This window comes from Lepisosteus oculatus, chromosome 12 (assembly GCF_040954835.1).
Source record: "Lepisosteus oculatus isolate fLepOcu1 chromosome 12, fLepOcu1.hap2, whole genome shotgun sequence".
Classification (NCBI taxonomy): Eukaryota; Metazoa; Chordata; class Actinopteri; order Semionotiformes; family Lepisosteidae; genus Lepisosteus; species Lepisosteus oculatus.
Window position 1 is genome coordinate 37706522 of NC_090707.1, and position 16662 is coordinate 37723183.

General features: G+C 59.9%; 1 protein-coding gene across 1 annotated transcript; it reads right to left on the minus strand.

Annotated features, from left to right (window-relative positions):
• Positions 1–856: 856 nt before the first annotated feature.
• Positions 857–14648, minus strand: csf2rb (colony stimulating factor 2 receptor subunit beta). The gene is made up of 14 exons (XM_069196853.1): positions 14475–14648; positions 10532–10684; positions 9354–9486; positions 8878–9050; positions 7753–7904; positions 7290–7449; positions 6950–7085; positions 6682–6833; positions 5652–5806; positions 4772–5027; positions 3952–4048; positions 3494–3563; positions 2377–2483; positions 857–2028 (listed from the first exon to the last, which is right to left on the minus strand). The coding sequence occupies exons 2-14, from the start codon at positions 10608–10610 to the stop codon at positions 1221–1223; spliced, it is 2478 nt and encodes an 825-aa protein (XP_069052954.1). The 5' UTR covers positions 10611–10684; positions 14475–14648; the 3' UTR covers positions 857–1220.
• Positions 14649–16662: the final 2014 nt, after the last annotated feature.

The following is a 16662-nucleotide window of genomic DNA, read 5'->3' on the forward strand; positions in this document are numbered from 1 at the left end:
GGTGGCTGTCCACATTCACACCCCCTGCCCCCCGGGAGAACATGCAAACTCCACACAGACAGACAGTCTGAGGTGGGATCGACCCCCCCCCGGGGACATGAAGAGCTGTGAAATGTCTCATCACGCTCAACAGGAATATCCACACAGACGTCACCACCTGGAGGACAAGGGGAGATGTTTTGTGCACAGAGGCACAAATTCACCCATAAGCCTCTGCATGGCTTGGCACCTCAATACCTGTCTGAACTATGATCGCCCTGGTCCCCACCTCGCAACCTTCGCTCTTCTAACTCTGGTCTCCTAACTGTCCCCCAAGCCCGTCCACACTCTAGGGGCGACACGGCCTTCTCCTGTTCTGCCCCCAAGCTCTGGAACTCTTTGCCCAAGGATACCAGAGAGCCACCTTCTCTAAACTCCTTCAAATCCAGACTCCAAACCCTCTTCTTCAGAAAAGCCTTTACTGAACTGGTTCTGTTCTTCATCCCTCTGCTTTTCTCAGTACCACCATCCATGGTCTCCTCTGTGTGTTGTCATTGTGTTTTATCTTGTGTAGTCTTCTTATTTATTGTTGTGGTCATCCCGTAAAGCGCTTTGAGAAGCCACCTTCAAAGGCGCTATATAAAAAAGGTTGATTATTATTAAATTCTGTGGGAAGAGGGAAGAGAGAGTGTTCGTGATCTCCTGGGCAGTATAGGGAGGGACACACACTATCCTGGCACAGGAGCAGGGTGCTTGAAAGCATGTGAGAACATTCTGTCCCCCTCGGTCTGCGTTTCCTAGCCTAGACGGGAGCCCAGCAGTGTGAGCCTGGCCAGGACCTGGAGACCCCTGGGAAAGCTAAGCTTGCTGCTGGAAAAAAAAAAGCGCCGTAGAAGTGCGAGGAATTATTCTTGTTTTTATTGTGCAGCAACGGAACCGACCACCCCCTCGCCCCCCCCAGCCCTGGAAAGAACAGACGCAGGCCCCCTCGTTTTCACGCCCGAGGCGCTGGGGCGATCACCCTGCGTGGTGCGTCGTGCGCGTGGAGTTGGCTCGCTGACGAGCAGGAGCAGCGGGCGGTGTGTCTGCCCGCCCCGGTGCTCCGCAGTCCCAGGGTGCCGGCCAGCGGGGCGTTAATGCTGTGCTCTCCCCGGAGCTTCCCGATGGATTCTCCGGGCGGAGGAGTGGAGGGGTGGTGTTTTCCATGGGACGAGCAGCTCAGTGCAGCGGAGGTCCCGAGCTCATCGGAAGTGTGGGGCAGGGAGGGGGGGCTCTTCCCGGGCCCCCCCCCCCCCCGCTGGAGTTCTGCCGGTTAGTTCGGGAAGAATCCGGCGGCCCTTCGGCCCCGTCTCGACAGGCGGGGCCCCCCACAGCTCCAGGGGCCCCCAGTCCTGCTCGCGGCAGCCGGGCTGGGCCAAGCGCACGTAGGGGCTGTCGCCGATCAGCGCCAGGGCCTGGGCCTTCCCCTGCGCCGCCTTGCCCGGGGGGCCGGCCTTCTGGGTGGAGGGGCACCCGGGGGTGTCGGCCGTGTCCCAGTCCTTGCCACTGGGATCGGGCAGGAAGCAGTAGTCGCCCACCTGCTTGAGGAGCAGGGCGGAGCCCCCGGCCGGGGGCGGGGCGAAGGGGGAGGGGCTGTAGGCGGGGGGCGGGTCCATGGGGAGGGCCCCAGTGGGGGGTTCGGCCGGGGGGACCTGGGGGTACCCCTCGCTCTCTTCCCGCGGGGGGCGGGGCGCGGCCGGGCCGCTCTGGAAGGCCACCGGCACCTCCACGTAGCCCTGCGACGCATCGGGCAGCAGGCTGCCAGACGGCGGCGCGCCCGCGGGGGAGTCGAAGGGCATGTAGTCCGAGGGGGAGGAGGAGGAAGAGGAGGAGGAAGAGGACGACTGAGGGCACAGGATGTAGGGGCCGCAGAAGTTGAGCGCGGGGCTTTCGTGGCCCTGCTGGAGGATCGGGCCCGTCCCGAAGTCCTGCGCCCAGGTGGCGTGCTGGTAAGGCCCGCTCTTCGTGAGCTCTGGGGTCCGGTCCGCCTTCCGCGGGCCGTCGGCGCTCCTGAGACAGAGGAGAAGGTCAGGACCGAGCCCCTGCTGGTCCGCAAGAGGGTTCACCCAGAGGGCCGCCTCACGGACCGGCCTGACAGCACAGCGACAGGCGGGGCGCAGCTGTTTGACATCTGAAGCTGTTTTGCCCCTTTCCTCAGGAAAGAAAAGGGCTCATCGCACCCAAAGGGGAATTCATGGCTGCCCCGGCAAATCCGGAACTCGAGAGACCCTGCAGGGCTCAGGTCGGCTCTGGCCTGCTGATCCGAAGCCCGACTGGGCGACACAGGGGGCCCGGGTGCTCCAGTCAGCCCCATGGGCTCTGAAGAGCAGGTGGCCCTGCCTCAGGTGGGGAACTCACTTTGTGCTGCAGAGGGGCTGCTCCTTCTCCTTCTCCAGCACCTGCACTGTGCTGATGCACGTCCGGTCGAAGTCCTTCTGGGGAATCAGATAAGCGCCGGGGTACTTCTGCAGGGTACACAACGAAGAGGCAGGGACGCCTGGCTCTGAGCAACCACAGTCACAATCCAGTACTCTGGTGTGAGCAAGTCGGCTGCTCAGAGGCTGAGCACTTTAAGAGAGGGCAGTGTCTCCTGTACAGTCAGGAGTGTGTCAGTGTGTGAATTCAGGGGCAGTGTGAGAGGAGAGGGACAGCAGTGTCTCCAGTCCAGTCAGGAGTGTGTCAGTGTGTGAATTCAGGGGGAGTGTGAGAGGAGAGGGACAGCAGTGTCTCCAGTCCAGTCAGGAGTGTGTCAGTGTGAGAGGAGAGGGACAGCAGTGTCTCCAGTCCAGTCAGGAGTGTGCCAGTGTGTGAATTCAGGGGCAGTGTGAGAGGAGAGGGACAGCAGTGTCTCTAGCAGTGTCTCCAGTCCAGTCAGGAGTGTGTCAGCGTGTGAATTCAGGGGCAGTGTGAGAGGAGAGGGACAGCAGTGTCTCCAGTCCAGTCAGGAGTGTGTCAGTGTGTGAATTCAGGGGCAGTGTGAGAGGAGAGGGACAGCAGTGTCTCCAGTCCAGTCAGGAGAGTGTCAGTGTGAGAGGAGAGGGACAGCAGTGTCTCCAGTCCAGTCAGGAGAGTGTCAGTGTGTGAATTCAGGGGCAGTGTGAGAGGAGAGGGACAGCAGAGTCTCTAGCAGTGTCTCCAGTCCAGTCAGGAGTGTCAGTGTGTGAATTCAGGGGGAGTGTGTGAGGAGAGGGACAGCAGTGTCTCCAGTCCAGTCAGGAGTGTGTCAGTGTGTGAATTCAGGGGCAGTGTGAGAGGAGAGGGACAGCAGTGTCTCCAGTCCAGTCAGGAGAGTGTCAGTGTGAGAGGAGAGGGACAGCAGTGTCTCCAGTCCAGTCAGGAGAGTGTCAGTGTGTGAATTCAGGGGCAGTGTGAGAGGAGAGGGACAGCAGTGTCTCTAGCAGTGTCAGGAATTGGGGCAAGGGAACAAACTGGTGAATGAGAAGGAATAGGGGAAAGCGACAGCGGTGAAACTCACCCACATAGCTTCTTTCAAAACTTTGCTTTTCAGCGGAGAGGGGATAGACACCTCCCAGACAATGAATCTTCTGAAAGAGGGGCAGAACACAGTCAGAAAGCCAGCATTCGTGATGAGACACCCACCCAACGTGCAAACGCTGATTGTGTCTTTACTTCCTGGCTCTCAGGGCTGCGGGGAGGAGGAGGAAGAGCAGACTGGCTTCTCTGACCCGCCCACCCATCCAGCCAATCCCCTTGGGTCACGACACACAAGCTCCATGGCAACATGCAGGAGGCTTAGAGGTGATTGGAGCAGGGGTGTGGTCGTCAGTGACATCACGGCAGGCCTGCCTGTGTCAGGTCACTGCTAAACCCCTCTCTGCCCTCCAGGTGGCGCTGCCTCATTCTGCTGCCGTGATCCACCCCACACACACACACACACACACCCCAGTTCCTCCCAGGGTCTTGCAGTCTCACCTGTTGGCCTGCCTGAACAGGCAGTACAGGAAGACAGCCACAGCAACGACGCCCACCGGCAGGATGACGTAGATGGAGGTGGGGGACAGCGACGTGTCTGAAACGAGACAGGAGGCCCGAGACGAGCTCTGTGAACCCAGAGAACTCCGGCCCAGGACCAGGGCGTCATCCAGTCACTAACTCAGGTGGGCGGTGGGCTCAGATGGGCGGATATTGTTTCGCGCCCTGCTAACAGAAACACTCCTTCTCCTCCAAAGCGCCGCGGTAAACAGGAGGTCTGTCCCCACTGGCTCATTGTCAAAAGGTCAGAGGTCAAAGGTCACCCCGAGGGAGAGCAGGAGTGGCCCGGGATGGAGATGACCCTGGAGCACTCCAGTGCCGCCCTCAAGAAGTCAAAGTCACCCGTGGGGGTGCCCCTGCTCTGCTGGGGCTCCCCGGAGTTTCGACGCCTGGCACGGCCACTGTGCACTTTGGGGGCGCGTCTAAACCGCGGGCATCACAGCCCCAGTACGGGAAAGGGGTACAGTCCTTTCCCCTGTCCTTCCATGCTCCGAAGGAATTTCTGTCTGGGGGGCTCCCGGACATGGGGATCCCCCAAGCGGCTCCTGCAACATAGTGGGGGTCCCACGCGCGCTCGGAAAATCCGACAGACCACCAACCCCCCCGCTGGAGGCTCACGCGAGGGGGAAACGCAAATCGAGGCCCCGAAACCCCGAAACCCCGAAGCGATCCAAACCCTGGAAGGAGGTGCGGGCCCAGTTCAGCACCTTCCCACCCGCAGGGGGGCGGACAGAGCGCCCCCCCGAGAGGTCATCGGTACCTGGCTTTGTCTTCCATTGTACCGGGGGGCTCCAGTCGGACCACGGCCCAGCGTAGCAGCCTCTGCAGGCAGCGCCGGTGGGCTCCACTCCCTCCCTCAGCTGCGCGCTGCCGGGCTCGTAACAAGCCCCACAGCCGCTGTCCTCCGGGTCCAGGCCCATCCGGACCTGGGCGCAGTAGGCCGAGGAAGGGCTCAGGGTGCTGGTCGGGAAGGAGAGGGTGCGGACGCCCTCTATCAGCCTCAGCGTCTTCATTTCCTGCAGGGACAGGCGGACAGACCCGGAATGGCCAGATTGTCCACTTTCATCCATCCATTTCCTAGAGCTTTATCCAGTACAGTCGTGGGGGAGCCTGGGCCTATCCCAGGAAGCAACGGGCACAAGGCAGGATATACCCTGGACAGGACGCCAGTCCATCACAGGACACACACAGACACACCCTGGACAGGACGCCAGTCCATCACAGGACACACACAGACACACCCTGGACAGGACATCAGTCCATCACAGGACACACACAGACACACCCTGGACAGGACACCAGTCCATCACAGGACACACACACACTCACACACACCCCGGACAGGACACCAGTCCATCACAGGACTCACACCACGCCCAGTTTTCCCAGAAGCCAATTAACCCACCAGCCTGTCTTCGGTCTCCGGGAGGAAACCCGTGGGAACACGGGGAGAACATGCAGACTCCACACAGACAGTAGCACCCCAGGAACTGAACCCAGGGCCCCAGCGCTTCTGGTACCCCCATCCCCCCGTTGTCCACTAGCTTCTTCTAAAGGCTTTCACAGACTGACCACGGTCCTGCACCTCCCAGTGGCCTCTGAACCCTGTCCCCAGCCATCCGGCGACCTTTAACCCTTACCGCCAGCCCCCCCACCTTGTCACCGGCGTCTCTCCAGTAGCGGACCTCGCTGACGAACGAAACGCTCTCGTAGTCTGGGTCCGAGCCCTTCCAGCGCAGGTGGAACCCGTCTCCGCTCTCCTCCACTGTCAGGTTCCAGGGAACCGAGGGCTGGACTGCGAGGGGAGAGACAGGCGACGGGTTTTGAAACCCTGGCCTCGACGGCACAGCGCCAGGCCAGCAGCTCGAGCACCTCTGGAAGCTCCTAAGATCTGAGATGAACACAAACCTGCACAGCCGCCTCTTACAATTCTCAAACGTGCCACACGGTCTCCACAGACCTTGAGGGCCCTGAACTCGGCTCCGCAGACAGCTTGATGAACACAGCTGCACACAGAGCAGGATCTTTCAGGATCATCCAGGTGGGGCTGCACATTGGTGGAGGTGGAGGGGTGTCCCCATTACCTGTAAAGCGCTTTGAGTGGAGTGTCCAGAAAAGCGCTATATAAGTGTGAGCAATTATTATTATTATTATTTATTATTAGAGGTCCTGACTCTCTGTGGTCATTAAAAATCCCAGGGCGTTTCTCGACAAGAGTAGGGGTGTAACCCCGGTGTCCTGGCCAAAATTTTCAATTGGCCCTTACCAATCATGGCCACCTAATAATCCCCTTCTATGAATTGGCTACATTACTCTGCTCTCCTCCCCACTGATAGCTGGTGTGTGGTGAGCGTTCTGGCGCACTATGGCTGCCGTCGCATCATCCAGGTGGGGGCTGCACACTGGTGGTGGTGGAGGGGATCCCCATTACCTGTAAAGCGCTTTGAGTGGAGTGTACAGAAAAGCGCTATATAAGTGTAAGCTATTATTATTATTATTATTATTATTATTATCCCTGCAGATCACGTCCAGCAGAAGCCTCTCCAGCCCTGTCGTACCGCCAGTCCGCCAGCAGGTGGCAGAACCGGCTCACCCTGGAGCCTGGGCTCGCTGGGCTGGAGTCTAGCCCGAGTGGGCAACCCACTGCAACGGCCATGACTGCGGACTCACTGCTCTGGGAGCTGGCGAATTCCCGGGAGATCTCCTCGGGCCTGAGGTCCACCTGCAGCTCGGAGGAGTCGTGGGCCGGGAACCGGCAGCGGTAGGCCAGGAGGGGGTCGCTGGGGGGGACGGTCACAGCCTCGGGGCGGCACCACTGCTCCCTGTGCGCGCAGGGGCAGAGAGAGAGAGAGCGAGCGCGTGAGAGACAGGGGGCTGAGGGCCCGAAGGCCCGAGGGGAGGAGCGGAGGAGAGACAACGAGGCGCGGGGACCCCGTACCGGGCCGTGGCGCTGGTCCGGTAGGCCAGGAGAAAGGTCACGGAGCTTGTGACCTCCCTCTTGACGTCCCAGGTGCAGGTGACCTCTCCCAGCCCGTCGAAATCACAGCGCAGGCTGTAGGGACCCCAGTCTCCCCCTGCAGACGGGAACACACACACACACACAGATCACACACAGCGCCGTGGACTGGCCCGCTCGCACGTCCCAGTGTGTTATCCGGTTTAAGATAAGCGCATGTCCGCTGGACGGATCAGCCTCCGCTGCCCTACAGAACGCAAGGCGTCACTCTGGGCTGATTCCCACTGCCCCCCCTCGCCAGAGCGGGCCTGGCTCCACTTACTGTCTTCGGTCTGCCAGGCCTCCGGGGAGCTCCACTCGCTCCAGCGGCCCCTCCGTCCGCCGCCCGCCACCGCGCGCGCCCGCACCTGGGCCTCGTACCTGCTGCCCGGCGCCAGGTCCCCCGCGGCCAGCGCCAGCTGGGTGCCCGTCACCTCGGCCTCCTGCCACAGTGAGAGAGAGACGGCCAGCAGCTCAGAAACGGCGGTCGGGGGGGGGGGTGCCCTCTGTACCTCTCAGGGGTCTCCCAGCAATGCGCCCCGCTGCTGCGCTGAAAATGACTCTCCTCCGTCTCAAGCCTGCCGGGCCGGTACTGGACAGCGCCAGGGCAGAGGAGCTGATGACGGAGGGTGGGTCATGTGCTTCTCCCCCCCCACCCCGGGGCGTCAAGCTCAGCTACGAGACAGGGGCCCCGGCACCCGGGGGGGGGCGCTCAGGGGAGGCTCGGGCGCCGCACGCGGCCGTACCTCCCAGTCCCGCGGGGCCCGCCGGTACCGCACGTGGAACTCCAGGCGGCCGCCCGGCTCGCCGGCGTCCGGGTAGCCGGTGTCCCAGCTCAGCCGGGCCCCGCCCTCCTCGGTCAGGCGGCACCGGAGACGGCGCGGGGGGGGAGGCCGCACTGAGAGAGAGAGAGAGAGAGAGAGGACGCTCATCGTGCTGCTCCGATCCCGAGGAGACAGACGTACGCCGGGGTCCTGCAGTGCTCACTGTCACTGGCATGCAACGCCCAGCGGCACAGGGGCACAGGGGGACAGGGGGAGAGCAGCAGAGGGGGACAGGGGGACAGAGGTACAGGGGCACAGGGAGAAAGGGGGACAGGGGGGACAGGGACACAGGGGCACAGAGGGACTCAGGGACAGGGGGACAGAGGGAGAGCAGCAGAGGGGGACAGGGGGACAGAGGTACAGGGGCACAGGGAGAAAGGGGGACAGGGGGGACAGGGACACAGGGGCACAGAGGGACTCAGGGACAGGAGGACAGAGGGAGAGCAGCAGAGGGGGACAGGGGGACAGAGGTACAGGGGCACAGGGAGAAAGGGGGACAGGGGGGACAGGGACACAGGGGCACAGAGGGACTCAGGGACAGGGGGACAGGGGGAGAGCAGCAGAGGGGGACAGGGAGACAGAGGTACAGGGGTACAGGGAGAAAGGGGGACAGGGGGGACAGGGACACAGGGGCACAGAGGGACTCAGGGACAGGGGGACAGGGGGAGAGGACTCCACCGATCCGGACTGAGGCGAACCGGGCTCAGACCCTGCTGTCTGATGTTTGGGGGCTACGGGCTGGAAGAGTGTCGTTAATCAACGTCTCCCCGGTTGGACAGCGCCCCCAGAGCACCAGCCTGGCGCCGCACTGTGCGAATTTGCGCCCGAGAAGGAAGAGCTCCACCTACCACTGTTCCCACCCTGTTACCGTTACATCCCATACTGTTGCCATCATGCCTAGACGTGCGCAAGACGTCTGAGCTGGACCGAGCAGGAGGGACGACCTCCTTTGGCTCAGGGGTGCCCTGGTCCATCCCGGCCTGATCTCCAGCAGACTGCAGGGTCTGGCCTGCCCGGGCCAGGGCCCGCCACGCGAGAGGGACTCACCGGGCTGCGACAGGAGGGACAGGGCCGTGCTGCTCCCCGCGGCGCGGGCCAGTCGGAACTGCAGGACGTCCGTCACCCCGATCCCGAAAGTGGAGATGGGGAGGCGACACTGCCAGCCCAGCTCCTCTCCGGACAGGTGTTGGGGGGCGGCAGTGGGCACGCACTGCTGCTCGCTGGAGAGGAGAAGGGGAGTCAGCTTTGATTATCATTGTTGTTATTATTATTATGGTTGTGCTAGGCCAGGCCTGCTCACCAGCGGTATACTGTGAGGGAGGGGGGGTTTCAGCACCTTGCTCACTTCCTGAGACAGGAAGTAGCACTTTGTATATCGCAAGAGCTCTTAGCCTGTGACTCTCAACACTCCTCTCTTCCACCAGAACCCTCCCTTTCTCATAAAGTGTACCCCCCCCTGGCCCCCCCCCCAGTCTCTGCCTCCCCCGCTCCAAAAGGGGGTCTCTCCTGATCCCCCCCAGTACCTCATGTTGATGTGGTTCCAGTGGTACAGGGACATGGGGGCCAGCCTGTGAGCTGCCCTGCTCTCTCTCCACTGGCATCGGATGTGGCTGCTGTAGTCATTGTAGCAGCGCAGAGACCGGCTCAGCTCTGGCACTGCGGGGAGAGGACACAACAAAGCCTCCGTCACCACATCCTGATCTGCAGCGGGGCGGGACTGCGCGCTCAGAGTGGCAGAGGTCTGGGCCGTCCTGGCAGTGTAACTGTTTCTGGGGGGACCAGACTCTGTGTCACAGGAGGCAATTGTCACTCCTGCAATCCAGTGCCTCGCCCCTGCTCTTTCCTAAGCAGTAAATAAGATGCTGTCCTTCAGATGAGCAGTCCTGACTGCTTGGTCACTGAAAAGCCCAGGGCACTTTCCAGAACACTAATTCATAACTCCAGGCTTGAGCAATCTGACTCGTTGAGCTCCTCCTTAATTTCGCTGGTGATAAGTTCCTCTCGACTCCCCCCCGATGAGCTATGCAGTTGGGCTCCCATTGCTCAATGAGCACCGTGTGTCTCCCAGGTGGGGTTACTGGTGCAGTATGACCGCTGTGTGTCTCCCAGGAGGGGTTACTGGTGCAGAATGAGCACCGTGTGTCTCCCAGGAGGGGTTACTGGTGCAGAATGAGCACTGTGTGTCTCCCAGGTGGGGTTACTGGTGCAGAATGAGCACCGTGTGTCTCCCAGGTGGGGTTACTGGTGCAGAATGACCACTGTGTGTCACCAAGGTGGGGTTACTGGTGCAGAATGAGCACCGTGTGTCTCCCAGGTGGGGTTACTGGTGTAGAATGAGCACCGTGTGTCTCCCAGGTGGGGTTACTGGTGCAGAATGACCACTGTGTGTCACCAAGGTGGGGTTACTGGTGCAGAATGACCACTGTGTGTCACCAAGGTGGGGTTACTGGTGCAGAATGAGCACCGTGTGTCTCCCAGGTGGGGTTACTGGTGCAGAATGAGCACCGTGTGTCTCCCAGGTGGGGTTACTGGTGCAGAATGACCACTGTGTGTCGCCAAGGTGGGCCCTAGAGCACCAGGAATGGACCCCCCTGCTGTAGCCTAGAGCACCAGGAATGGACCCCCCTGCTGTAGCCCATGACTCTAGTCAAGTACCCTTGCCCCAGCTCTGCCCTGTGCCCGTATGAAGGGAGGGGCGTACCAGCCTGTGGCGTGACGCAGGGGGCCAGCCAGGCGAGGAGGAGCAGGCTGGCCAGCGACATGGCCAAGACCGGGGCCATGCGGTCATCTGCAGCGGGGCTGCGTCCGGGAGGTCTTTCCCTGGGCCAGGGGGTCTCCGGGCTGGGGGCCGCGCCTGCAGCAGGAGGAGGACAGGAGGCGATGAGAGAGAGAGAGAGAGGTGCAGCTCACTCACACACTGACAGCAGCGACCTGACAGGAGAAACCACATCTTATCTGCGGTGAGCAGAGTAACCACACTGCCAGTGTGATCGGCACTGACAGCTAACCACAGCAGCGCACACACACCCATACACACACTAACACTCACACACTCACACACCCATACACACACACATTCTCTCATACACACTCACTGTCACACACTCACACACACTCTCTCATACACACACTCTCTCACTCACACACACACCCATACACACACTAACACTCACACACTCACACACACCCACATTCTCTCACACACACTCACTGTCACACACACATTCTCTCATACACACTCACTGTCACACACTCACACTCACTTGTACACTCACACTCACTCTCTCATACACACACTCTCACACACACTCACTCTCTCTCTCACTCTCACACTCACTCTCTCGCTCACTCACGCACGCTTACACACAGAGAGCAAGAGACCAAATCTGCAGCACGACTGTGCACCGTCTTGCACGTCCTGCACAAGCGCACTCGTGCGCCTCAAGCCACAGCCTGCCGGGACGCAGACGTGCACACGAGCTCACTCAGCACCACCACTCTGGCCCGGAGACCGGCCCGGGCGGCACTGGGGTACCAGGCGGGGTACGCCCTGGGCAGGAAGGATCTGACCTCTCTGGGGGCGCCCTCCGTTAACCCCGGCGCCTCTGGACCCCAGCTCCCTGGGCAACCGGGGGTAAAGCCGAAGGAGAAGAGTCAAGAACTTAACTTGAAGCGCTAAACCCCCCCCCGGGGGTCTCCAGCCCCAGGTCCCGGAGAGCCCCGATTCAGCTCGTTTCCCAGAGCACCCCAAAACACCTCAGTACGCCGTTGCACAAACAAGCGCGAGTCTTCGATAAAGGGAACTTTATTTCCTGAGAGCCGATCTCCAACCCGAGCTCACATTCGACCTGCTGGAGACAGCTGGCGTGTTCAGACCCCCTCGAAGTTGAAGGTTTAGATCTACTGAACTGGCTGGGTGTTGGGGACCGTCTGTGGGCTAGGAGCGACGCGGAGAGGCGCCTCTTGAAAGAAACGGCTCTCTGGCGGTCGGCTGGCCCTTCAGGGGCCACAATCGGAGGAGTCTCAAACACCGCAGGGTTCTCGGACGGACGCACAGTTCAGGCACGGGCTGACCCCACGCTAGAGACCGCGGCTCAAGACGAGCTCTGCGTTCTGTATTTCCATTAAAGGGAACTTCTGCATAAAACTTTTAATAAAAAGGGAGTTTTTTTCCCGCAGTCTAACAACAAAAAAGGCAGTCTCTAGTTCTGTTTTTTTGGGGGGAATGACGAAAGGCACTAATGCAGGGAAACCTCGGCGTGGAGAACGACACTTGGAGCAGCTGTCGCCCCAATTCACGGCCGACCGTGTGAAAACCCGACCCGCTGGACACGAAGCGCCGCCGGCTCGTCAAGGTCACCGGGCTCCCACGGCAACCGGGTGCTCCCACGCGAGCAGGTCACTGAGCCGCGGCCCGTGAAGTTCACGGGGTTTTCCAAACGCCACCGAAGGGATATTTCCCGACAAAAGGCAGGCGGGCCGGGAGTCGGGTGAGGAGGGGAAGGAGAGAGAGCGTCAGGAGGAAGTTATCCCAGACAAAACCTAGAGCCGGCAAAATAATAATAATAATAATAATAATAATAATAATAATAATAATAAAACGAAGGAGATGTCCTGATTTGGAAATAAAAAGCCCTGGGAGGCGTGGAGCGTAACCGAGATCCCAGCTGAGTCTTATCTATCTCCCGGGAGCGACGCCGAGTTCGCTCCCTGCAAACACCGTGTTTACACGGTGTGCGTGTTCGCTGACCGGAGCTCCGGGCGCCAGGTCTAGAGCTGGCGATCGCATGCCGGCCTTGATGCGTCAGGGCCTTCCCATGAGCGTCCAGACGTGAGCCGGAATAACCGCTCTCCCCACGGTCCGCCACACTCGCAGTCCGCGCAGTGGGCTGGACCCCGCGGGTACAGACGCAGGAGAGAGCGAGACTACCAGAGACCTTCAGGACTGCGAACTGGCAAACCGCACGACGAGGAGGAGGAGGAGGAGGAGGAAGGTGAACGCGGTTAACCCGGGGCTCGTTGTGGGTCACCCCACAACCACCAGTTTTTTTTTTAAGTACGTGCTTTTAAGACTGCACGCTTTTCTAAGGTATCGATCACTGATATATCAGTTCATCTCCCTCGGCGTCGAACCGGTCCCTGAGCGCGGAAGTGTGTCCGGTCTCGGAACGGGGCAGTTCAACAGCAGGTCCGCGGTCCGGGCGTGTACAGGCCCAATGCCTGAAGGACCGAAGGCCCTGTCCTCAGTGAACGTACTTGTAGCCCTACAGTAGGTGTTGCTCTGCTCTGCAGTGTAACTTGAAAGACGTCAGACTGCCTTCCAGAAGTACTTCAGTGATCCTGACTTTTTTTCCAAACACACTTTCAGCCACCTAATCAGCCCAAATTACCCAGTTAACTGCAGGACTCCAGTGCACTCCTCCTCCAAACCCACAGAAGCTTGAAAGCTGTTGTGCTTTGATGCAAATAGTTGTAAGATGTATGTCCATATAGGGATGAAAATAAATTGGTTAGGGCTGTCCAGTCCTGGTCCTGGAGGGTCAGCCAGTGTGTCTGCAGCAGGGCTGTCCAGTCCTGGTCCTGGAGGGGTCAGTCAGTGTGTCTGCAGCAGGGCTGCCCAGTCCTGGTCCTGGAGGGGTCAGTCAGTGTGTCTGCAGCAGGGCTGTCCAGTCCTGGTCCTGGGGGGTCAGTGTGTCTGCAGCAGGGCTGTCCAGTCCTGGTCCTGGAGGGTCAGTCAGTGTGTCTGAAGCAGGGCTGTCCAGTCCTGGTCCTGGAGGGGTCAGTGTGTCTGCAGCAGGGCTGCCCAGTCCTGGTCCTGGAGGGGTCAGTCAGTGTGTCTGCAGCAGGGCTGTCCAGTCCTGGTCCTGGAGGGGTCAGTGTGTCTGCAGCAGGGCTGTCCAGTCCTGGTCCTGGAGGGGTCAGTGTGTCTGCAGCCGGGCTGTCCAGTCCTGGTCCTGGAGGGGTCAGTGTTACTACAGCAGGGCTGTCCAGATCTGCAGACACGCCAGCTCGCGCGCGAGGACCAGTAGTACCAGTAGTACAGATGCAGAGCGCGCTGCTCCGGGACCTGAATCAGCTGAAAAAATCAAAACCCGGAAAAATCAAGTCCCGATTTCGGGGGACTTCCGGTAACTCTCAGACCCCCGCACGTGTCACAAGCACACGCCACGGGGTGAACATCGATCCGAGCAGCTGCGTTTCTCTCGGACGACATGCAGCGCAGAATCAGGCGTGACGGGCATCAGGAGAACTGTCACGTCGCCTCGGGAAACATCGCCCACAGGAGTTTTACGTTCTGGACCCTGGGCTTTCGGGCTGCGCCGATACCCCGAACACAGTCCGGTTATCGCCGGAGAAAACGGACCTCTCCCCCCCTCCCGTCTTACTCTCTCTCCGGGCGAATCGCGCCGACACGACAGAGAGCTCAGCCACACTAGAAACCCGCAGGAGAGATAACGCGCCAGCCCCTGAGAAACGCGCTCATACCAGGAGAGATAAGGATCGCTGAGGGGTTGCAGAGCAGCCTACGAGCTCCAGCAACCCGAACCCGAGAGCCACGGGATTAAAAAAAACAAGTTAAGAAGACGCGAGAAGAGCGACACTTCGAGTGTAAAAACAAACGAATTTGAAAATAATGCACCTACTGTACAACAGTTGTGAGAGCAGCCCGGAGACACGTTTTTTACCGTCAGTGCCTCCGTCGGCGCCGCAGGGTGACGCGGCCCGTGTCCTTTCCTCTCGGTGCGTGTGCGTGGGTGCGAGTCCGTCTCCCGCGAGCAGCGAGCAGCGAGCAGCGCGCGTTGCGCACCAGAGACTGACTCACTCTCCCCCGCGAGTGAACATTATAAACAGCTCCTGTAACAGGGCGATAGTCACGCTTCCTCAAACTGTAACCAGGAGGCTTGCGGGGGGAGTTCACTCAGAGCGGTTTATCCGAAGTCAGATGATTTGTTGTTTTTCTTCTTGTATCAGAGGCTCTCTCCTCCCCGCTGCGTGCGCTCTGGGGCTGAGCCTCTCCCCGTTCTGGTCTCGGGGGGTCACCCCAGAAAAGCGCTCCTGCTCCTGGGAAGAGGAAGGAATTTGTGGGGGTCGCTGCTGAACCCAAGCCCCCGCGCTCCTCTCCCCGTGTCTTCCCTCCACACGGCGAAACCCGCCGTATGAACACCAGGAAGCTGTCCTCCTGAAGCTGAAGGGCTCAGCTGGCGAAGAGAGCCAGTTTTGGGGAAACAGCACGGGAGATTTCATAAAGGCTCAGCCTTCGCACTCTGAGCGCTAGAGTGAGGTACCCTCCGTCTCCTCCCTGGATTCTCCTGTGTTCAAGACTGAAGATATTTAGTGCATTTGAGCTGCCAGGGTAAGATGCAACTTTAAGGCTTCCAAACTGTGTCAATTTCAACTTCCGCAGGGAGTAAAAAAGTATTGTAGAGCTGGTCCACCCCTCCACTTTCTCAGTCTGCTTTATCCAGTTCAGGGCCGCAGGGGAGCTGGAGCCTATCCCAGCATGCAACAGGCACAAGGCAGGACACACCCTGGGCGGGACGCCAGCCCATCACAGGACACACACAATAACACCAGAGCCGATTTCCCCGATGAACCCACCAGCATGTCTTTGGATTGTGGGAAGAATCCCTTGTGACTGCGGGGAGAACATGCAGACTCCACCCAGACAGCTAGGCAGGCCCAGAATTGAACCCAGAGCCCCAAGACTGCAAGGTAGTGATGTTGACCCCTGAGCCACCCCGGTTCAGAGATCATCTCAAATGGAAACATCAACCTCCTGTGACTCGCAGGGTCAACAGGTGCCCAACCCCAGCTCTCCCCACTCGTGAGCTCAGGCTGACCTTTGACCTGCTGGCCTGGCCCCGCCCTGTCGGTGACAAACCGGCTCTGAACGGACGGAATTCCCCGCCGGGGCCCGCGCCAGCCTGCCTGGGCTCTTCCAGGGATGCCTTTGTTTGGCAGGCAGTTCCGAGAAACCCCCTCAGCCCTGCCAAGCCCGGCCCGCAGCCTCCCGATCCCCGTGAGCGGACGGGGCCGTGCACGAGCAGGAAACCGGCGCGCAGGAGCCGCCAGGACAGGCCTGCAGGAAGCCCTCTGAAGGAGCAGGCGTGCTGTGCCTGGTGTTGTTTTGTCTCCCTGCTGCACTGCTGCCCCCCCAGGCCAAAACTCAGCTGAGCTCCGTGTGCTCCGAGACCCACAGGACAACACATCTAATTTATTTTTTTTAATTGAGAAGCAGGAGCAGAGCGGGACCAGGCACCTGTATCTGAGCTGCAATCAGAAAGCAAACAGCTTTTTCACGGTGCCCCCTTTTCCAGCACAAGATACAGCTGTGTCCGGGCGGCCTCGAGAGACGTCCCCTCGTGCAGAGAGCAGGCAGAATTAAATTAGCACTTCCTGTGGTGCAGCATGGTAAGACAGAAGTGCTAAGTGTGGTAAAGCCACACTTAGCAGCACAGAGAGCTGTGCTAAAAACAACAGAGACATTTTTGAAAAAAGGCCTAATATCTTGCTCATGGAAATCCCTGTGCCTACTGTATGTGTCGATCAACCTTCAGTAATCTGTCTTCCTGTGCCTTATCTGTTCATCACCTCTTCATCTGTCCCACTGATCTGACAGTGTTTCATCTCTCGTCTGTCATCTCTCCGAGACAAAGCGCAGTACTGAAACGGTTTCCTTCTGACCGCGCGTTTCACAACAGCTGCCAAGAAAAGTCCCCCCACGCCCATATCCGTTCCTGAAAGGGCCAGCCAAGCTGAACGTGCGAAAGACAGACAGACATGGAGCCTGAAATCGAGGGCCTGCTGGGTCCGTTCAGCCAGTGCCAGTAC

Excerpts from the sequence above, each read along its gene's own strand:
- csf2rb (XM_069196853.1), bottom strand. The coding sequence starts at position 10,610 with ATGGCCCCGGTCTTGGCCATGTCGCTGGCCAGCCTGCTCCTCCTCGCC. Across the intron at positions 9,487-10,531 it reads CTGCGTCACGCCACAGGCTG|TGCCAGAGCTGAGCCGGTCT; the intron begins GTACGCCCCTCC and ends CTCTCCCCGCAG. Across the intron at positions 5,807-6,681 it reads ATTCGCCAGCTCCCAGAGCA|TCCAGCCCTCGGTTCCCTGG; the intron begins GTGAGTCCGCAG and ends CTCCCCTCGCAG.